The 22,677-nt window shown below is 43.1% G+C and overlaps 2 protein-coding genes across 3 annotated transcripts in view; one reads left to right on the top strand and one right to left on the bottom strand.

The window, feature by feature from the left end:
- The first annotated feature begins 335 nt into the window (after nt 1-335).
- Nucleotides 336-6,396, top strand: MRPL33 (mitochondrial ribosomal protein L33). Of its 2 annotated transcripts, none has more exons than XM_066546535.1 (4): nt 336-416; nt 1,280-1,298; nt 3,869-3,975; nt 6,082-6,396. In XM_066546535.1, exons 1-4 carry the CDS (start codon nt 395-397, stop codon nt 6,129-6,131), a joined length of 198 nt encoding a protein of 65 aa, XP_066402632.1. In that variant the 5' UTR covers nt 336-394; the 3' UTR covers nt 6,132-6,396. The 2 variants fall into 2 exon arrangements, with proteins under 2 accessions (XP_066402632.1, XP_066402631.1); XM_066546534.1 differs by having other exon boundaries at nt 348-416; nt 1,277-1,298.
- The window catches only part of RBKS (ribokinase), a 72,191-nt gene continuing 55,834 nt past the window's right edge, over nt 6,321-22,677 (bottom strand). The window contains exon 8 of the mRNA XM_066546532.1: nt 6,321-7,547. Coding sequence (XP_066402629.1) covers nt 7,374-7,547 — 174 coding nt within the window. The 3' untranslated portion in view covers nt 6,321-7,373. The remainder of the gene's footprint in view (nt 7,548-22,677) is intronic.

Genomic DNA, 22,677 nt, shown 5'->3' with positions numbered 1-22,677 from the left:
TCTCGTCCTGAGGAGCCCAGAGCTGGACACAGGACTCCAGGTGTGGCCTCACCAGGACTGAGCAGAGGGGCAGGATCACCTCCTCGACCTGCTGGCCACAGCTTGTGCTGGATACCACCAGGCCCAGGATACCACCAGCCCTCCCGGCCGCCAGAAGAGCATCCCGCACTTCCCAGGCCGGGGCTTCCTGGCCCGGACACGGCCACGGCCACGGCCACGGCCACAGCCACAGCCACACAGACACGGGCACGGACACGGCAGCGCCGCCGGCCCCGCCCTCGGGCGGTGCGGCCCTGCCGGCCCGGCCCCGCTGGCCCGGCCCCGCGCCCCGGACGCGGTTGTGGCGGCGGAAGGGAAGGGGCGGGGCGGTGGCGGCGGCGGCGGGCCCGGCGCGATGTTCCTGACGGCGGCGGCCCGTGAGTGGCGCGGGCGCGGCGGGGCCGGGCGGCGGCAATGGCAGTGGCAGTGGCAGTGACCGCCGGGGCGGCTCTGAGGGCGGGCGGGCGGCTCCGGCGGCGCGACCTTCGTGACCCCTCCCGGCCCTTCCCCTCCTTCGGCCGCGGGGCCTCCCAGCGTGCCCCGGAGGAACCGCAGTGTGACCTAAACGAGACTTGCACAGACACAATAAACATAACCTTCTTTTTTTTAGTGGGGATTTGAACTTGTGCTGCAGATTTATGATTACTTTAACTTCAGTGAGGTGACAGAGCAATAGTTCAGCCTGTTTCATGCTCTGCTCTGGGTTAGGTGAGCGGGCCCCAAAGCAGGCCCGTGGAAGGTCGGGCCCAGCTGAGAAGGGCTCCCTGCTCTGCCCCTGTGGCCGTGCCAGCCCTTGTGCTGGCACCACAGCGGGAACAGAAACCGGGGTGGTGGAAACAAGTCCGGGAGACTGGGACTGCAGTTTCCACCAGCAGTGCTCCTCACACCTGTCTCAACTTCACATTCGGCCAGAGAATCATACTCGGCTCTGAAGCTGAAAACTTACTGAGAAGATCTGGAGGGTGCAGCAAGTGCAGCCTGTCATGCTGGGCACTGCATTTGCACAGACACCTACAAAGGTGACATGACAGCAGAAAGAGCAGGGAGCTGGCAGCACGTGGAAGAATGAGTGGTGCTTTATCGTGACAGTAAATCTCTTTGCACTATCTCTCTGGGGCTTTAGAAAGTCAGGCTATGGAACACACTTAATCTTAGTATGTTGCATATAAAGGAAACGAGATACAATGGTAACTGTTTCTTCTGTTTTTCTCTTTTTCATGCTGAAAAAAAAACAAAGCAGTGGCCAAGAGCAAATCTAAGTAAGTGATGGTTTTCCTCACCAGTTTTTGATTACTGTTATGTTGTATCTTTACAAAATGTTAAGCTTCTCTAGATTTTTTTAATATACCCGAGAGAATTCCAGTCCTTGACTCTGGCTGCATCCTCTCAGCCATTCTGTATGTGTGTCTTCTCACAGGTAAGTACAGAATGGTGTGAAACTCTGCTGTGGGTTCTGAACTTGCAGCAAATGCAGGTTTTGTCCTATGGGCTGTAGCATTAAGCTCAACAGTAATCTCCAAAGCTCCCTGCACAGGGGGAGCACACCTCTGTGCTCTGTGATTAGAGAGATTGTAAATTATCCAAGTATTTTCCCTGTTGGTCACCTGTCATACCTTTTTAGCTGAGGAGAGTAAACTAAGGTACAGCATGGGTCTGCTGTCTGTGGTGTGGACTTTGAGCAGGTGCTGTGAAGCTTTGCCATAGCCAGAGTGCAGAACACTTCCTAGGCCGAGCATATTCCTGAGTTTGGGTGTGAGGAATGGATGGGGTGCAGTCAGTGCTCTGGGCATCTCAGTTTGCTCTCTAGTCCAGCTCAGCAGAGATGTTAGTGGGCTCTGGAAGGAAATTAGTCACAGTCCTCTGACCTGTGTTAAGGATTGGAAAGAAAGGAATATGTGCTTTGAGCACACCAATGCTCTTACAATGTGGGCACAAGGAAATAAGATCATGTGGAGAAACTGACTTGGATCCAAAATGCTCTTCGTAAGAAAATTAGCTAGACAAATCCAAGAGCCTAAACTGGTGCATTTATGTGCACACATTCATATCTTCCCATTCCCAGAAGTTGCATTCTGTGTGAGTGTATTATACTTGATACCACACAGGCCTGGGATCTATGGCCTTTGGTACAATTTCTGTATATTGTTTTTTTTAAGAATCTGCCCCCAGCAGAGCCAGTACCAACCCCTTGCCACATTTGAGCAGATTCTTCTGTTACAGAATTTCTGCACAATTGTCAGGCTTTTAAATTAAGAAAGCACTTCCCAAGTATGTGCCTGACAGAAAGCAGTTTGACATCTCATTGTTCTGCTGTTATCTGTTCAGAAAACAAACACAGCAAACCAGGAGGTTTCTGCAAGGTGAAAGAGTAGCTTTTTTAAATGGTGTTACTAATGTTCATGTAGGGATTTCTACCACACACTCCCTTTTATTTTTTTATCCCAATGGTTCTTTCTGTTCTTTTACAGTCCCACATGCACTCCAGGAATATGTTCTTATATTATTTATCCTTCTCCACTCCCCTTGGACTTCTTCCTGTGCCCCAACAGCTTTCTAGTGTTTTCTACCTCTGCTCCTTGTTACATTCCTTCACAGGGGAGTAATTTTTTTTGAGCAAGGTGTATTGTTTGGAATGGGCTTGGCCTCCAATGTGTGGTGCACAAGAATTTGAAGGCCTGGCCACACTGATGCCACTGATTCCCTTAGAAAGGGGAAGCTGCCCAGAGGCTTTGAGGAAGTGAGTGAGATATAGGGAAAGGAGTCTTTGTGGTTACTGAAGCTTCACAGCACACCTGCAGTAGTGTACAGGAGAGGGCAACAACCAGGGATAATCCCAATAGTATGTTCAGTCAGTTGTCTGCAGGAATCCACTGTCTTTCTCTTTATTTTGAACTCAACAGTAAATTACATTGCAAAGCTGAAAAGGATGAGCTTAAGGAAGTAACTGGTCAGAGCTGTACAAGTGAGGAAGAACGGGTTCATTTTGACAGACCATTTTGTTAGAAGCGGGAAAATACAGGAAAATGGAAAATTAACTGAGCTGTATCCGTCTCTTCATTGAAATGGAAGAGAAAGATGTAATTTACAGACTGGTTAGAGGGTTTTACATTTAGTTTGAAACTGGGAAGTTGTTTGGATCTTGGGATATTTCCAGACTGGAGGTGTGGAGCAGCTTCCTCAGTCTCGTGCTCCTGGGACACCGCAGTTGCTGCCAGCCTGCCCCGCAAACCGAGAGCCCTCCGGTGGGGAAGGGGGTTCCCGTGGCTGGGTTAATAACGAGTTCTGTATCTCTAGCAGGATGGTGCCAAGGGGTTCTGCTTCTCCTTTCGCATGCCTCTTGTGTCAGCCTATCTGCTTAGCTTCCTCTCTGCATGAGGAAGTGATAGTCTGTGATACAGTGTTATCTACAGCCTGAACATCTTCAACTACCATCATCCTTCCTCTCTTGCCCTTAGCTTTTAAGCCTTAGTGACTCAACTGTATGCTGATTTTCCTTTTTGTCTCTCCTGTTTCTATTCCTCCTACCTCACTGTTTTTTGGAGGAGATACTTCTCTCTAGGCTTGTATCTTTGTATATTAAGGATATATCCTTAATATCCTTAAGGAATTACTTACTTAAACTTGATGCTGGAGCTTATGGTTTAGTGTTTGTCTGTGTTAAAAGTTAAGCATACGTAGTTTTGATACTCCCATCCCTGAAGGTGAAATGAAATGTGATCGTGCCAAACTGTGTGTGCTGAAAGCTTGTCCATGGCCCGTACCCTGGCAGATTGGTGGGCTCTCACTTCGTGCCTATGCACTGACACAGAGCCATCCCTTGTGACTGTAGATACATTCTGGTGAGGATGAAGAGTGCTGCAGAGACAGGCTACTGCTTCAACATCAGGAGACTGCGGCTGCAGGAAAAACTGGTCCTGCTGAGATACGATCCCATCGGTAAGGGCTCGTGCTTTGTGTGAGCTTCTCTGACTCTGGGAGACAAGATTTGAATGCAACAGGATTTTTCCCATCAGAGCAGAATATGTCATAACATGTTTCATACTCAAATGACTGTACAGTTGCTGTTCTTCATGACATTCCAGTGGGAAGTAAATGTTACCCTCATTTTACAGATTGTGGCAGTGAAACAAAGTAATGACTTGCCTGACACATCAGAGACTTTGATGACAGCCATGCCACATGTCACTGGCGAAGTCAAGTGACACAGGAGTTCTTTCATTCTGTTTCTTTGTGTGGTTTGCTAGACTGTGCTACCTCCAACAAGCAGGCACAAAGTATGCATCAACAGAAGTGTTCTGTTAAGCTGCCATGGGAGCTCTAGACCAGAAATTTTAACCACCTCTTACAAAATGGACTTTTTCTTCTAAAGAAATAGGCACAGATTCTTCCTATTCCACAAATGATATCACTCTCCAGATGGCAGTTAGTGGATTCTTTTATGTTCCCCTGGTCCTTGCAGATTTTCTCAGTTTAAGAATCTGATTTGTTGGACAGGTTATAGCACCTGCCACACTGTCTTTTGCTCACCCAGCTTTTTGAAATGTGACTAAGGGTTCAAGTTTCTGTTGTTAGTATTAAAAAGCTGAATTTAATGTTAAAAAGCTTAAACCAAACTATATTAGAAATAACATGGTGTAGCTAGTGCAAAAAAGGCTTATTTAAAGTTGTAGAATATAAGAAATTTATTAAGCAGCTCTAAGTAGATAACGCATGGCCAGTTCAATGTGTGATAATGCATGTGATTCAAGTTTATTTTTTCTTAAAATGTTCTTTTTAGAGGACTACCTTTTCATTCTCAGAGCTAACAGTACAGGAGCTTGGAGAGGTGAGAGACACCACAAGGGAAGCAATATGCAGTTTTCAAAGGTGATAGAGGTTGTGGCTTTCCTTTTGAATTCCACACAGAAGGGCAATCAGAGATCTCTGGGATTATATTCTTGAATAAAAAAAAAAATTATTGCACTGAAACAGTGTGCAGAGTGATCCTCCAGAGGCTTTGCCACTTGTAGGGAAGTGAAGAAAGAGAAGAACTCAGAACATGTAGTAGGTTGCTGAAGAAAGGTTTGATCTTTGTAGCCTGTAGTAGAACACAAGTGAGAAATTGATGTGAGAAAGTGTTGCATGTGTGAAGGGAAGTAAATTTGAGTCTAGATAACAACTCACATCAGGAATATGTTTGGAAGCATTTTCACTTGGCATGTGTTTTCACCTTATGTTTTATACTTCTTAGAAACCTGGGACATCCACAGAATGAAGCATTTTAGTGAAGTAGTGGCAGGATTGCCTAAGTTTCACTACTTCCCAACTGCAGCAACAGAATCTGTACTATCTGCAGTATTTCTTAAAACGAAACTTTTTTGTGGGAGAAGAGATTTTGTTGTGTGGATTGCTCTTGCATAGCTTTCAAAGGAATTCATATAATGAAACTAACCAAACTATTGATTTTCAGATGGCATTTTAAAGCTTTGCTCTGCTTTATTTTGTAATTTTTGGTTTTTATTAATGTATTGACTATGCTTAACCTGCCCCTGCAGGTTTTTTTTTGCAAACACCTGCATCAGGCATTGTGGTCACGGCCACTTGGTGCCTTGCTGAGAGATCCACAGGACAACTGGTTAAGTTCTCAGTCAGTCTGTGAGGCCAACTGGATCCAGCTCATCATCTGTAGTTGTTTGGGCTCTGGAGTTGAAGAGTAGTAGAAAGCAGAAAGAACCTATTTTTGTCCCTACATTGAACAGCTGTGACTCAGAACAGTCACACAGAGCAGCTGTTGAGTGTTTTCAGTCACTTGCATTCTGACACTTATTCTCACAGAGGTAAAGTGGACATCTTAGGAACTAAAAATTACATGTGGTAAAGTGAAAGCACCACGAAACTCCTTCAAGAGTTGCTTAACAACAGTGCGGTGCCAGTCAGTTGCTCCACACTCATTTAAGCAGTGAAGGCAGCCAGGAGAAAAGGAACGTGGGCTGGTTGAATTGAATTTTAACACTTCAGGCTTCTTAACGGATTCTTTTTTCTCTTTTTCTTTTCCCCCTGTAGCAAAACAACGTGTCCTCTTCACAGAGAAGAGAAAAATCCGTTCTGTGTGAACAATGACTGGACTTGATTTATACATGAGACAAGGATGGTCTGGGGGGAGGATGGGGTGAACACTGATTCAGAAATCCAGCAACATGGGCTGAAAAGAGAGGAAATGAACTGGGATCACCGTCTCCTGTGATTTGAAGGCCATTGTGAATAAAACAATGTAGAGAGAGAAAATTCTTAATGTCTGGACATAGATCATCACAGTAACATTTATTTATCTTTTGAGTTATTTTTACAGTGCTCAATTAAAAAAAACTGAATAGCAAATCCCATTGTCTGTGTTTTCTATTGTGAAAGAGGCTGTAATCTTCAAAGGAACTATTGTTTTATAAAGCAATAAAAATTAACATTTTCCACAGCAGGAATTCAATGGCAGGATTGCAAGTTTTTCTAACCTACCAGCCACAGATGCGACAGTAGTGACCATGGGCTGGTGTCATTACTTGGAGGGGTAATGTTGCACCAGCTCCTTCTGAGGAAAGAAGGAATGGGAACCTAGATGAGTTTTTGGATAAGTAATTAACATTGTTAAAGGCTGTATTACTTTCAGCCAGGTTAGTAGGACAGATTTTTCATTCTTGGGTTTTTGTGAGACATGAAGAAAACAGCCAAGGTAGTTCTCTGATGTTTTTGTAAGCTTTTTTTCCTTGATTAGCTTGCCTGTGTTCAGAGCAATGTGGCTAGAGACATTTTTCCAAGTCTACCTCAGTAGCAGTGGTGTCCTGTTTGCAGTTGGAGGGACCTTGCTGAGCGTGGGGAAGCGCAGAGTGCAGTGCCACACCTGAGGCATGTGGGCACAGGCGCGCCCAGGCTCCATGTACGGGGCTTTGTGGTGAGCCAAACACTGGCCCTGGAGTTTGAGCACTGAAGTTATAGTCTCAAAGCTAATGCTCTGCTTCATGTGCTGCCATTTCACATAAGCACTTCTGATAAAATCAAGTGCAAATACTGTCAGGAGCCCGATACCCTGCAGATGTTTGCTGTAAACTTCATGTAGTTCAATAAGGCACACTGTGTTGGACAGCTAGGGCTGTGTGGGGCCAGAGAGCTGCTGTGCTGTGTTTGAGAGACCCACCACCCACACCCCATCTACTGCTGTACAACAGGAACACACAGGATTCCTGAAATGAGAAGCAAAGAGACTCTGCTGGCCTTTCCAGTCAGCAGAGGAGAACCTCAGTGCAGTCAGAAGAATAATGCTGTCTGGTATGAGATAAAATCAGTACAGTGAGCTAGACAATCAATTAGAAAAGGTCCTGAGGCAAGTCCTTCCTGTAAGGATATGAAGATTGTGTCCCCGGTGCCTGGACACTCACTGATGCGACGCAGTTGGACTTCCTGATCATTTCCTCCATGGATAACTTGGGATAGTAGGCCAGGTAGAAGGCCAGTGCTCCCACAAAACTGTCTCCAGCGCCCTAGAATAAAATAACAAACAAGCTTAGGTGTATTTGCACAGGGAAACAATTCAGATGCCTTTACCGGAAAGACACAAGCTGTAGCACTGATTGCAGGGGTCAGGAAATTGTTCAGGGGTTGGGTTCAATACACTTGTCCATGCCTAGGAAATTTTGCAAAGTTAAACTAATGCCACAATACTCTCCTTGTGCCCAGCTGCTGAGTCAAGGTGCGCACTATAGTATGGCTTAAAACTTAAAGAAAAAGCAAAGCAAGTGTGCCACAGTTCAGCAAGACGTTGTTATGAACACTGCTTTTGAAACTTCCTGTTGCTGGAGTGTCTGATTTTGATTTCTCAACCTTGATGTTTCATTAAAGCTATTTTTCTCTTATTTAACTTCCGTTTTTCATAAAGGTCAGTGGTAAAAGGGGCAGTGAAAAGGGGGAGGAAAAAAAAAAGCCATGTGGTTTGTGTAAATTCCTAGTTGCAGAGGGATATGTTTTGACACTTTCAGAACTTGGCTGTTGTTTATTAAAAAGATCCCACTGTCATTAAAAACTAGCGTTGTATCTATCACACTAATCACTTTTATTCCTGGGGCAAGCTTTGCCACCTGTGCTGCGTTTGACCACGGAGGATGAGGACAGTGACGTTCACTGAGCGCTCTGGCAGCCATGGCCCTCTTGAGCTACCCATCATTCCCAAGCATGGCCTGCATGCCCCGCGGGAGCCCTGGGGAGGCTTGGAGTACATCTGTCCCACATGGGCACCAGCCACACCCTAGCTTGCCCTGACCCTTTTGCCCAGATACTGCTGGCTGTGCTCTGGTCAGCAGGCAGTGACAGCTCTTTGCCTCCCAAGCACTTCCTAACAATAATTGTTGTTTAGCTGTTCAGTGCTGTGAAGTGTCTCCAGCAACTGGCAAAATTTAACTTGATTGATGGTTGTGTTTAACTTGATTTGCTCATTTCAGTCCACAGTGTTCTTTCCCTCTCCTCCCCTAAAACTGTCTTGATTCTAGGCCAGACTGATACCAGTTCTTGTGGCTACCATAAAACTGGTCCTAAGGTCCCTTTTTTTAAATCATACTTTTGTACCAGTGAAGGCATTAAACTAGACACACTAGTATTATCACATTTCATTCCAGATCCAGCATATGGATGAGGGATTTTTCCTCTGTAGTTGTAATAAATAGGTCCCAAGAGTCATGTGACAAGAGCAAAGGGCCTGGAAAAACTGTCAAAACAGCTCAGCAAAATTTCTAATGGAAGTTAAGACTAGGAAGTAATATTCCAATTTTGAATACTAGTGTTCAATTCCAGTTTTGAATACTAGTGTTTCTCAGTCTTATACTCTTACTTGCCTTGAAATCAGCTACATATAAAATCATTCCAGCAAAACAATGCTACTTCCACAGAAATTTGTTTCCAATGTTGCAAGCAGCTGACAGGGCAGAGCAGCGTGGGCACTGCAAGGGACCCTAACAGAGGTGAGCACAGGACAGGGGCCCTTCCCCACACCTGGCCTCTCCTTGCCCAGCCCTGCCACAGTGGCTGTTTGCATTGGTGTTTCCAGTCAGAAAACTCCCTGCTTAACTCCTGCTTGGCCTGGAGCTTGAATGCTGTGTTCTGTCAGGATACAATGGAGAGCATGGCCTGGCAAATGACAAGTTAACAAGCAAAGCTGTACCCTTGCATGCAGCTGTAGCAGCACCTGTTTCAACAGTTCTGTATTCCTGAACATACCAGGGGCAGGTGAAGGTTTTTATCAATTTCTGTTGGGCCTTTGTCTCCCTTCTGGTTTCCGGAGTGTTCCCACAATGGCAGGTGGAGCAGGAGCAGGTGACTGCTAGTTAAGCATTGCCAGTGTCTTTTGTCTGATGCATAATACAAAAATCTCCATCCCACCTCAGAGTTTGTAATCTAATCACTGCATGATTAATTATTAAAGCTATTTTGGTGCTGTTGTTACAGACAGGAGTAGGATTTCAGCATGCAGATCTGTTCTGCTGTAGCTCTAGCAGGAAGAACATTTTTTACAGTGATCACTGGGAAATGGAAGTAGCCAAATATTTTAATGATTAATACTCAGAATATCTGGTGTCAAATGGCATAAACTGTTACCTGGCAGCAGCATGGAGCAGAATAGTGTCTTTTTGTTTTTTTCTTTAATAATTGCTGCACTGTTGGCTACAGGAACAAAAACACACTAACCACGTGTAACCCAGGTCTTAGTCTGTGTGCCAGTGAGATGGAGTGTAAGTTCTCCTGCAATGTTACCGTGGCTCTCTGCTCATGGGTGATGCTCTGAGGTTGTGAGATGGCTGGGGATCTCCCTTTTAGCCTGGCTGAACAATGATAAATGGCTCTGAAAGCAGAAAAAGGAGAGAACAGCAGACTCCCATCCAGAATAGAAAAAAGCCCCCCTAGCATTTTTTTTGCAAGAGAAAAGATTACAGGGTGATTGGAGAATTATAGAAGGATTTGATGCCAGTAAACTTTTTCTGAAATCCTCACTTCCCATGCATAGATTGAAGCAGTCAGTATCTGCAAAGCCAGCTATCACAGACCCAAAGGGTATCATAAATGCAGTGGTTGGTAAGTGAATGTTTTGTGAGGGGGGTGTTTTCAGTAGAGGAGCTGCTGCACTGAGAACAGCGTCATGCATCACACTGATTATGTAGATCCCCTGCTCAGCCTTGCTTCTGGTCTGTGCAGACGTGACTGGTCAAACATGACTGAAAGAGCAATAGCACAACTGGTTCAGCTGCAAGGTTAACTGCAGTAAGAACTATTTTTGGCTTACAGAAACAGACCTTCCTTCTTTGGTACTGTGCATTAAACTACATTGGGTTTGGTAGATTCTGAAATGGTTTGCACAGAGCACTAGAAGAAACAGGCTCAGAGTAAAATCAAGATTACACAAACACTGGAATAAAAAATAGTAGATTTACCTTTAGCTGTTTCAAAACCTGCTCTAAGAAAAATAATTCTAACCTACTTCACCAAAAAAATTAATTTAAAAATGACCAATAAGGTGCACTGAGAGTGCCCACTGACAAAATATAAATACAGAGTATGTAATATTTTACATTCTTCAGCATTTGTCTTCTGGGAATTCTAATACACTGCAGACTTTAAGATAATCCTCATATCCTTGAGTGCCTGGAGACAATTCATTCCATAATTATGAAAGTATAATGTATTTAGCCTTTCTTTAAAGCAGGAGATGCTAGTTTGTTTGCAATAAAATAAAGAATTGGATTTTAAAATTGTCTGATATGCTGTGGGTCATTCTTAAATACAAATGTCATGGTTTTGACTAATTTTTATGGGTTTGAAGCAGTATTTATATTCTGTGCCACTAGTCTGTAAGGTCCTTGTTTTCCTGTGTGTCTGGAAAAGGGCATTTTTGTTTCTTACAATCCAGCACTGATTGAGATTGTGTGCCTCTAGAGAAGAGAAAACCCATGAAAACACTTCTATTTATACCTTAGCTTTTGTTAGTCCTGATTTGTCAGAAGCTGGTTCACAACTTTAGTATAACTATTTTTATACGATGCTGCCCCGAGAAGCTTTTTAAGGAAACTGCTTTGTAAGTGGAAACTATATTGTTCAACAGCCTTTCCAGCATCTAAAGCCTTTTCCAATCCATCATGCACAGGCTATTAGGATGCATTTCACTTATACAATAAGATGACTTGCTCACCAAAAAAATTTGGAGGCCAAGAGGCCAAAAGCTGCAGTTCACAGAGAGGCCACAATTGCACTGCCTTGTTCCAGGGAAATCTTTTGCTCAGCCTTTGCCCTCCCAGCCTGTCCTCCTGGGCAAGAGCAACAGCAGCAATGGAAGAACATGAGAGGACTCTGCCTCCTGAAACCTGACGTTGTTAGTGAACCTCAGAAAACTTTTCTCAGGTATTTTTAAGAAGTTACAGTCCTTGTGCAGTCTGGCTATTAACATGGATTCATTCCATTAAGTACATTCTAAGAGCATGTTACCAAGGCCCAAAGAAACACCTGGAAAGGATGTTGTACAGCAGTACAAGAGAAATGTTTTGCCTGTAATGATGAATTCTTCATGTAGTGAATAAATCAAACAAAAAGCTGTCAAAAAGTGCCTCATGATGTAGAACCAGCAACATTGCTCACAATGATGCTTACAGTCTCCAAGGAGCATTCACAGAAGTGCACAAATAAATGAAGCCTGAGGATTACACTGATTTAGCGCAGCCTACATCCATGGCCATGCAGAGATGCCCAACTCTGTTGAAGGAAGTGGGCCTTGGAGAATTCCTGCTGTATTTATAGCACTCCACAACTGTGTGATGCTGGATTATGCTGAGGATGTTATCGCTCTGTCACATCTGCTCAACATTCCCTGCTGTACCTCTGCCTACTCTGTACCCGAACTGCAAATTAGCCCCATGAAACACAAAAATAGCTGTCAGCAAAGGCACTCACTATCCATTATCCACTGCTCACAAGTGGGAAAAGCCTATGTCTCCCTACAAGAATCCCTGAGCTGTGCTTTGGTGAAAGGTTAGTAGTGGAACTAGAGAAACATTTACAACCCTTGGATATATCCAGATAGTCTATTGCCATTTGGGTCTGTGTCTCATCTAAGGGATAATTTCAGCTGAAATGCTCAGGGAATAAAATATCCTTTGATGACAGTGTGTGGTGGGGTGACCCTGGATGGATATCAGGTGCCCACCAAAGCTACTCTGCCACTCCCCTGTTCAGGTGAAAAGGGACAGAAAATAGAACAAAAGGCTTGTGGATTGGAATAAGGGCAGGCAGCAATCACCATCACAGGCAAAAGAGACCTGACTTAGGGAAATTACCTTATTACCAATCAGATCAGAGTAGAATAATGAGAAATAAAAGCAAATCTTAAAACACCTTCTCTCATCCTCTATTCTTCCCAAGTTTAATTTCACTTCCGTTTTCTTTACCTCCACCTCACACAGCAGTACAGGATTGGAGAGGATGGGGATTGTGGCCAGTTCACCACATGTATTCTCTGCTACTCCTTCCTCCTCAGGGGGAAGATTCCTCACACTCTTCCCCTGCTCCTACATGGGGTCCCTGCCACAGGAGACAGTCCTCCATGGGATTCTCCATGGAATATGAGTCCTTCCCACAGGCTACAGCTCTTCATGAACTGCTCCAGAGTGGGTCCCTTCCCCATGGTTCAGTCCTTTGGGAACAGGCTGCTCCAGTGTGGGTCCCTCATGGGCTCACAAGTTCTGTCAGTAAACCTGTTACAGCATGGCCTCCTCTCTCCACAGGTCCTGCCAGGACCCTGCTCCAGCACAGGCCTCCCATGGGTCACAGCCTCCTCTCAGGCATCCACCTGCTCTGCTGTGGGGCTCCTCCACAGGCTGCAGGTGGATCTCTGCATCCCCAGGGACCTCCGTGGGCTGCAGGGGCACAGCTGCTCCACCATGGTCTGCACCAGGGGCTGCAGGGGAATCTCAGCTCCAGAGCCTGGAGCATCTCCTGCCCCTCCTTCTGCACTGACCTGGGTGTCTGCACCATTGCTTCTGTCACATCTTCTTTCCTCCTCTCCAGCTGCTGTTGCACAGCACTATTTTTACCCCATCTTAAGGGGTAAAACTACATTATCCCAGAGGCACTACCACCTTCACTGAAGGGCTCAGCCTTGGACAGTGCTGGGTCCCTCTTGGAGCATTGGCTCTGTCAGACATGGGGGAAGCCATTCTTGTAGTCCCCACTACCAAAACCTTGCAATGAAAACCCCATTCACAGTAGCTGGATTGGTTATGCAGCTTTTGGATTTTTATTATTTCCTTCTTCCTGAAAGAACCCATGTTTATCCCCTATGTGATGGAGAATGATTTATTTCTGGAAATGTTCCTGGCTGGTTTTTTTTTGGTTTGCTTTTTTGTTTGTTTGCTTTGTTTTGTTTTGTTTTTTACTTCTGCATTTATTTGCCTATGGAATACTTAAAATTATTTTATGGGAGGTTAATATTTTCCTCCCCACATATTTCCTCATGTTTTACTAGAAAGATATTTTGGCAGTTTAAATCAAGATAAAGTTTAAATTAAACTTAAATTTAAACAGTTAGTTTAAATTAAACTAACTCCACTATCTTGAAACTCTCCTGAAATTAAACTGATTTGACTATCTTCAAACTGTTTCCTAAAATCAAGGCCTAATAAGGATGATTACTCCCACAGTGTCTGGGGTTGCTAATCCTGTGTGGAAGCATTGCTGTCTTTGTAGGGCGCCCTGCAGATACCGGTGTGCCTCTGCACAGCTGTGCTTAAAGGAGACCTATTGTTACAAACCCCTAAAACATGAAATATTTGAAAATTACAAAGTGATTTTCCACTAACACACTTATTCCTGTATCTTTGCATGGAATTTTGAGCCAAAACAAAGGGGGAGGAAGTCCTTAACTGGGAACTACCAAATTTAGCAATAAGAACCAAATGAACTTGAATCAGATAGCAGGGCTTGCCTGGCTAGGTGTAAGTTAGGCTTTTGGTGCTGACTAGATAGCACTGCAAAGCTACTTGGGTTGAAAATATAGGAGAAGAACAAGAAAAAGCACACTGTGCCCCAGAGCTTAGGGTCTAGATCTCCAACTCTGTTACTTAATCTGTCCTCTGGTAACTGAGCGTTTCCGCAGTCTTGTCACAAAGAAAGACTAGATGTTACCCTAAGCCAAAGGAAAACATATAGAGAGAATCATGGTAGTGGTGCTTGTCTCTTCCTTTCTTCTTCCCCTCTGCCTTCCCCACAAACCCCCCCAATGCTGTCTGATGTGGTTTGCACACTTCAGGCAAAGTCATGGGGAACTGCTAAGATGCTGCCCCACTGTAGCTCCTTCCTCCCAGCCATGTGCAGAATGGCTGAGCTCAGCCAGTGTTTAACAACGGCAGGAGGTGTAAGCTAACACATTTTAATTTGCATTCCCTGTAGGTTGACAGTGCACTCTTAATTCCAGTGATTCAGACTGCAGTTTCATAATAGGCTTAAGCCAATCCATGGTTATGCTACTGCTGAAAGGCTCAGTCCCCACTCATGTTTTTATCCTTGTCTCCTGTTCCCACGCCCTCCCCTACATCAGATTTAGCACTTGTGTGGCCAAGCAGTGAGGCAGATCAGTTCTGTGATCCTTCTGACGACTGGGCCGGCCAACACTGAGCAAGAAACAATAGTTTCCACCCAGATCAGCAAGTTGCTGTATTACCACATGATAGCTAGTCCACAGCAAATGAGAAAGAGGTTAGAAACACTCCTTTCAGCATGATCTTGGATCAGCTTGAGCCAACTGTGAAACCTCACCCTCAGTCAACACCAGGCAATTCATTAACTCAGTTGTGTATCCAAGCCTTAATACTCTGGCTCCTTGTTCACACAGGGAAAGCTGCCTGTTCCACTCTTCCCCCCATACCCTGTGGGCTGGCTCTGGAGGAATGAGGGAATGATCACGCTTCCTTTCTGCATCTTTACCAGACTCTGTTGTGGGAAGCTGTGGGAAGGAGCAATCCCTGACTTTCTTGCATTTATGTTGTGAGGTACTTGCACAGCCTTGAACGGGGAAAGTTTCTTGCTCACTTACTCAAGTTGAACAAGGCCATCACATCATCTGGTCCTTCACATGTCCTGAGAACTTAAAAGGTAACCAAACCACACCCAGTGTAGACTATCAGTTAGGAAACATCAAAACCAAAGCATACCACACAATGCTTCACATCAGCCATCAGGAATTTTTACCCACTTCCTGACAGATTTCCTGATGGGTCATTAACAGCGATTAATCAGCCTGACCGTTAACCCCCTGCATTCCTGAGAGATTAATCTCAGTACAAGGCCTCCTGCAAGCAATTTCTTTCCTTTCTGAAACATCCTACTACATTAAGTTATGCACTGTTTCTAAAAAGATCAGTGACAAGCATTACAGATGCATGAATTCCCCTGAAATGTTTGGTTTGTGGTGAATGTTGGAAATAAAACATACAACGTTCACAACTCTGCAATTTTTAATTTGTATGTCATCTAAAAAGCACAGATCAAAGTGTCTGCTTTACATTTCAAAGCCCATACACAGCATCAACTTTGAAGGCAGGTAATAGTGCTCTCATTTCACATGATGGGAAATTAACCCAACTTAAGATCAAGGATGTTGAGAACACCCACTTTGAGACATCTGTGGGCTGAATCCAAAGCTCCAGATCTTTCATAGGCTAACAGGAATCACATGAGCTACCCATCCTTTGAAAGTGAGGCACAGCTAGGGAACCCTAAAACTGAGATATGCAAAATAATTAAGTGGACCTCCACAGCTCTGCTGGACTCTCAATCAGGATCAGAACAGAGGAGCTCCCATCTCACTGTTTACGAGAAAAATACTGCAAGGTGTCTGGGAGGTGATGGCTTTCTCTTAGTACACACTGAAGTCTGGGAAAGATCGCAGGAGAGCTACATTCTCCGGATAATAATATTCCAGTATGCTGTTCAGCACTGGGGAACAAAGTTATTCCGTGTAGTAGACTGTTAGTCTAACCCCAGAAAGCCAACAAAGTGTTCACCCACAGGGAGCACTCTGTTTTCTGAATAATCGAAACAATTCAGATGATGCTCATATAAACTCCTTTCAACTCCAGATAGCATTTATGAGAAGTGACAAATTTATTTCTTTCTTACACAATGGAGTAAGAGCACAGAAGCAGGAATTCCATATACCACTCTGAAAACAAGGGATCCATGTTGCTGAACCTGTGAGATTCCTGTCAACCAAACAATTCACCAGTACCCTGATTCCTACACTACCAGGGCAATAGATATTTTGGCATGGAATTTTTCAATTTGGGATACACTTCATGTAAATTTTCTGTTTAAGATTGAATTAACTTTTGCCCTCATTATCTGCTTCTTCCCTGGTTCTACACCTGAGCTTTGATCTGTGACCTCTTTTCATTTGATCTGGAAGTTGATACCTCGCTTCGGAACTCAGAAACAGCAGAAAAAAACCCTCCACACATTTTTCCCCTCCCTGCAGTGCATATCAAAAACGTATGATATACAAAATGCAGTACTGGAAAATCCTGATTACATTTCATCTGAACACAAAACTCTCCAGTGGCAGTCTTGCGAAGTTATAAACCACAATGTGTCGACAACAGGGAAGCACGCAGACATCACCACTAATAGACAGAAGATGGACTTTCAGTTGCACATGCTACAGGAGCTGTATCCACCTCTCCCGAAATTTGAACTTGCACAGAATCAAGAGTCGTGGTTGAAGCCTGGTGCTAAATATAGCAGCTCCTTAGAAGGTTGATTTGTACTTCTCAAACTGGTTTATCAAGCCTCAACAACATGCAGCTACTCTCCTACTCTAATCAAAAGCTTCACTTATCTCATTTCCTTGAGCAGTACTTCACTCCTTTCATTATTCATGTCACACTTGTGCCAAATTGTGCTTTCGTCCCAACAAAGCTCATGCTTCTGTGTTAATTCACAAATATCATTTAATGATGAAATGAAACTACAGCCAAAGCTCTTCCCAAAATACATCACAGTATTTTGATAGTACACTGGAAATTCTGGCAGTGGGTTTCCCTCCCCAGCCGGGAGACAACTGTCCAAATTGTCACTAACTGTGCCACGCAGTGTCACATATGAGGCTGACATGGCTTCAGGACCCCATAATCTAACAGTTAAGTAAGAAGAAGGGAGTATCTGTGCTGGACAATTTTACTAGCCACATGTGGGTTTTTTCTCTCAGCCTGAAAATGCCAAAGGACTCTTAGTGATCCCATCTAATCTGACGAGAAGCACTTGGAATGACACAACTGCCATCTCGCCTGGAATTGATCAAAAAAACATTCTTTTTTTTGCACGAAAGCTCCATATGCTCGAATGCCTCTTTCAAAACCACAGCATCTAGCCTTTGTTGGCTGGCCACTGCTTCTGCCTACCTCTGAACTACACATCCTGGAAGGGAAGAAAAACCACCAAACTTCAGGAGGTTTTTTGTCTGAGCTCTCCCCAGCTTTGTCCCCTTGCCAGCTCCCTGCATTCTTTTTCCAACTGAGTTTGTGTAATCGTTTTGATGACTACCCGAGCTGTATCTCCTCTCCTGAATTTCAGTTAGATGTGACTTACAAGCCAGAACTGCTGTTCTGCTCAACAGTATTGCTCTCTGCTACCCACTCATTCTCTTGTCCTTAACCTGTGGGGCAGGAGTGCAGAAAACAGGGCTCCCACACCTCACTCACGGTCTTAAGCGGTAGGTGACCACCAAGGTACTGCTTCTGACAGAAGGGCGTTCTCTGTGAGATTCCCTGTAAAATAGATCTTTCCAAGCAACACATTGCCTACCTAATGATTTCAGTAACAAAATCACATATACCAGCAATGAGGCACAAGCTTCCAGAGAATTTCCTCACCTTTTCCCCGTATTTCTGTATCTCTTTGTGCTTTGAAATGAATTTTAAAAATATTCCTTACAGACATTTGGGCAGCTGACAAACATCATGGTTAGAATTTGGGAATCTGCTTTTCTACAGATGACTTTCTCTAGAATAGCTGGGTTTATGTCTGTATGTCTACTTTTGAACATACAGACATTAAAAAAAACCCTGAGAAAAGTGGCAAAATAAGTGCACTCAACTGTAAACTTGCTATTAAAGACATTCCTATAGGTTACTGCTATAAATCACCAAAACTTACAGTTTTAGTTTCCTTCAATTTTTCTTATGAAAGTTGTAAAATATATTCTGTCTGTGGGACAGGATATTAAAGATTAACTCTTTTATTCTTGATAAGAAATACAACTTCTGGCATTTTCTGTGGTTACAATTTGCAAAAGCAAGAAGCCTGATTTCCCCACTATTCTCATTTCTCTGTTCTTGTTCTTTTGAAAACCCAATTATGCAATATCACCAATCTAATTCAAAACTTTCTGGTTTCTGTAGTGACAAAAAAAATTACTTGAAATTGAAAACTCTGTTGGGTGAAATCATGAAATCTGATATTGTTAAATATCATCATTACTGTGATTGGCATTTCAGGGCAACTAGGCTGGCAAGGGGTTCCAGAGCCAGGTTTGCCTTCCCTCTCACCATAGCCAGAACTGATGTAAAGAAATTGAGAAGAGTAAGTTATGTTCCACAATAGCCTAGATGATACTTGGTTCTGCAGAGAACACTTTTAAAGAAGAAAGGGAGGCATATAACATTTGTTAGCTAACCATGAAGAGGAAAAAAATGATGAGGGGTTTGGCCAAGAATATGCTGCACTATTACACAGCGGATTGCATTTGCAACTTCCTACAGCTCAGGCCAGAAAAAGATACTTGGGAAGGTGACGCTCTGGATGTGCCAGAAGTGCCAGCTTCCACTAGCTATTTTTAACTGCAGGAATTGCATTAGAAAGGATGACTGCACACAGTTGGTCTTCCTTCCTCTTCATCCTTTCTGCAACTCAGATATCCCAGATATCCTATCTACCATTACAACTGGCACTCCTCGTGTGCACTGGCAGCCCAGGATCTGCTCCAACACGGGGTGAGCTACATAACAGGACTGAGCATCTTCTTGGAGGACACCCTGAGCTGGACTCATCATAAAGTCAAGAGGAGGAGAGCAAATCAAAAAAGGGATGCAGCATGTTTTGCTGTAATGATTTTGACTTGTGTTGCATTCCATGGTTAGCCCAAGAGAAGCAATAAAAGTAATTTCCTGCTCTGCTCTCAACCTGCATAAATTATACCATTGTTTCATTTACTAAAGCATCCCAGAAGTGAGATGGCACAAAGATATTTCTGAACTCAGCCTCTCTAGACCTCACCCAAATGTATTCTTAGGTGCAGATGTTGGATGTGTTATCATTCCCATGTTCTCTCACAGAGAAAACACTCAAATTGCTACTCATACACTGCCAGCATCCCTACCTTTCTATGTCCAGAACAATAGAAACTGGGGTTAATTTCCAAACTGGAATGTTTCTCAGTATGCAGCAGTGGAGCCAAAGCACCTGCTCTCATAGCATACTTTCATAAACTCCCTACAGCCTCTTCAAGAAGCATCCAATGCAAAGCAACTCTGCATTGCTAAGTACTTTCTTCTTCATGTGGATATTCACAATGATGTCCAGTTCTAAAAATGAGACAGCTGATAGCCTCACAAAAATTTTCCTCCAGTCCTATTTTTTTTAAGATGGGCATAGAGAACAAATCATGCTTAAACAAGGGAAACAGGTTCACTTGCCACTGAAGAGCCAGTGTCTGCATATTTTGTTCTCTATCTACAGAACAGCATTCTGAATAGTACTTTCCTTATGTTGTAAGCAATTTAAGGTGCTTAGCAACTTTTTGTGTATGTATATGTGTATATGGAATAAAGCTGTAGGACACAATGGGACACAATGCCATGACTCATTAATGATCATGTGTAGCAAAACCAAACAACTCTTGGTATCACTAAAGTAGTTTTACTGAGTTTTTTGATGACAGGCACACTACAATCTTAGAAGGGGCTTAAAAACTAAATATTGGCTTTAATCTTTTTTTTTATAAGACATCTTCATTAAGTACCCCTTGTAATTTAATGCAATTTGTGGCAAATGCTAATACTGCTTTGGGCGCACTTCTCCTGTCAGCTGTATCGCTGTTAAATTATGCATTTCCATCTGGAAAGGAACTGTACAGGACTGTAGGCTCTCTTCCACTTAGAGTCAGGAATGGAAAGGGATTTAATTAGATGCTCCGTGGTTGAGAAAAGGACTAGAGCAAAGCCTGGGTGGTCCATGGAATCTTCCACTGGAAAACAAGACTGCAAATTGTTCTGTACAAGCCTGCTTCTGTTTGCTCATTTTGTTTACATTGTTTGTTCTTACAGATTAAAATAGACAGTTACTAGGCAGATAAACAGTGTTTCCTTCCACGACAATGTTGTCCAGAAGTTAAGAGAGCAGCATGGGACAATATATGCCTGTGCTTCATTTTTGGCTGCACTACTCCAACTCCCTATATGACTTGGAGCAGAACAATTTTAGTCTGTGCTTCAGTGCACCCAGTCACCAACATTTTTGTTCCACTCTTCCAGTTTGTACAAGGGGGATAATATAGCTTTCTGCTCTCCAAGGGGAAAGAGGGTGCATCCAGCTTGCTCCACATTTTCTCCGTTGACTGCCAATGCAGAGGGATGCCACTCTTGCAATCCCTCCTGTCACTGGATACCTGTATTCCCTTAGGCCACTGACCAAGCCTTAACAGACTGAAGTGTCTTTAGAAGGCCTGAATCAGAAGCAGAAACTCATGAGGAACTAAGCAAGTCCCATCTAGACTTTACTATGAGTCAACTCACATGCAGTCATTTCAGTCATGTGCCCTTTCACAGTTCAGCTGAACTTCAAACATAATAGATGCAGCTTTATTTAGGCTTACAGTGCTGATCACTGAGTGGAGTGCCTGGCAGATTAACTTATTCCTCATGGTTTTTCTGTTCCAAGATTCAATGGATTCCATATTTGTAAAAAAGGCAATGCAGAAGGCTAAGTCAGAAAGTGGGCTATGACTGGAACTGAACTTATTTAATAACCTATTTGGGTTGCATGTTAAAGAAAGGAAGCTATTATGCTCTCGTTTTGTGGGATGTTAATGGGAACTCTGAGCATAATTACTCTGTGTTGATGTTCTGAATAAACTCCACTGATAAATAAGATGTTTGCCCAGCAGTAACTTCTCTTTCCTTGAAAATGAGAGGGAAGATGGGAAAAAGGAAAAAAAAAGAAGAACTGAAAATGAAGAAAGAGAAAAAAAAGAGAAAAAAAGATAAAAGAAAACAAAAAAGGAGAAGAAAAAGAAAAAGGAAAAAGAAGAAAAAGAAAAGAAAAAGAAGAAAAGAAAAAGAAAAAGAAAAAGAAAAAGAAAAAGAAAAAGAAAAAGAAAAAGAAAAAGAAAAAGAAAAAGAAAAAGAAAAAGAAAAAGAAAAAGAAAAAGAAAAAAAAGAGGAAAGGAAACGAAAAAGAAAGGATACATTTTAGGGTTAAGGAAAAAAGAAAATAGAAAACCACAAAGGTTTACTCCTTGCTACATCCTTGGGTAGGAAAAGGTTAAACAGTCAACATTTTTCTTTTCTTAGCAAGTTAGAGAACTGTACATCAGACACATTGTCTGCCAAATGCTTCATTTACTACCAGCTGCATTTTTACTTTGTTGAGAGATAACTGAAATAAAATCACTGTTCTTTGTGCAAACAGCATGCTAAATAATGCACGGCTACAAGATTATTAAATAGCAAAGGCATTTGATAATATTAGAGTCAACCACAAGTCCCACTTCTGCTGATGCACAGAATTTTGAGTAATTAGTCATTGCACAGAGTGTTGTATTTATATCCCCTTGAGCCTCAGACGTTAGGCCACAAAGTCAGGAGACAAAGAATTGCTGTTATTAGGAGGACTGTTTTGGATTTATTTATATTCTAAGGCTTTATTTCAGTGTCCACTCCTCTGGCTCAGGCTTCCTCCAAACCAGAAGATACAGCTAAGTCAGAGAATTTTAGTGTAAACCATATTTTTACAGACAAGACCTCTCAACTTCAAGCAGAAGCACTTCAATGAGTTTGCAAAGCCCCCAAAGAAGCACAATTGGCCTGAGGTTATACGAAAAGCCTGGGAAAAAGGCCTCCCAGGTTCTGTTCTGATCTCTAACAGACTTCTCATGGCTTATATGCAACACATTAATAGCAGCTCCAATTTATGGACAGATAAATTGGGATACAAAGAAGACACGTAACTCTTCCAAGGATTTACAGCAAGTCTTTTGCAGAGCCCTGGAACTCTTAATCAGTCCTTTGTTAAAATTGCTAAACCACACTGTCTTCTTTAGACCACAATTGCTGCACAGGCCTGAATACTGTGACATATCTAAAATTATACAGCTATACACTTATATGAGGCTTTATTAAAATAAAGGTTGTGTAACATCTTCAGAGTTCAATACAAAGCTGCCCAGTGAGCAATTTACTGTTTAAAGACAGCCTTCATAATTCTCTCTCCTAATAGAAGAGACAGATCTAATAAATTGTATTAAGAAATCTGAGGGAAACAATAGGATTTGAACAGAAAACATCTGATGACACTTCATACTGTAGCAATGAG

The sequence above is a fragment of the Molothrus aeneus genome, chromosome 3, assembly GCF_037042795.1.
Source record: "Molothrus aeneus isolate 106 chromosome 3, BPBGC_Maene_1.0, whole genome shotgun sequence".
Classification (NCBI taxonomy): domain Eukaryota; kingdom Metazoa; phylum Chordata; class Aves; order Passeriformes; family Icteridae; genus Molothrus; species Molothrus aeneus.
This window is presented reverse-complemented; position numbering and strand designations above follow the sequence as displayed.

What these genes read in the sequence shown, in the direction of transcription:
- MRPL33 (XM_066546534.1), top strand. Translation starts at nt 395, where the DNA reads ATGTTCCTGACGGCGGCGGCCC. An exon ending in GTTCCTGACGGCGGCGGCCC is followed by an intron (nt 417 to 1,276) that starts GTGAGTGGCGCG and finishes AAAAAAACAAAG; the next exon opens with CAGTGGCCAAGAGCAAATCT. An exon ending in GCTGAGATACGATCCCATCG is followed by an intron (nt 3,976 to 6,081) that starts GTAAGGGCTCGT and finishes TTCCCCCTGTAG; the next exon opens with CAAAACAACGTGTCCTCTTC.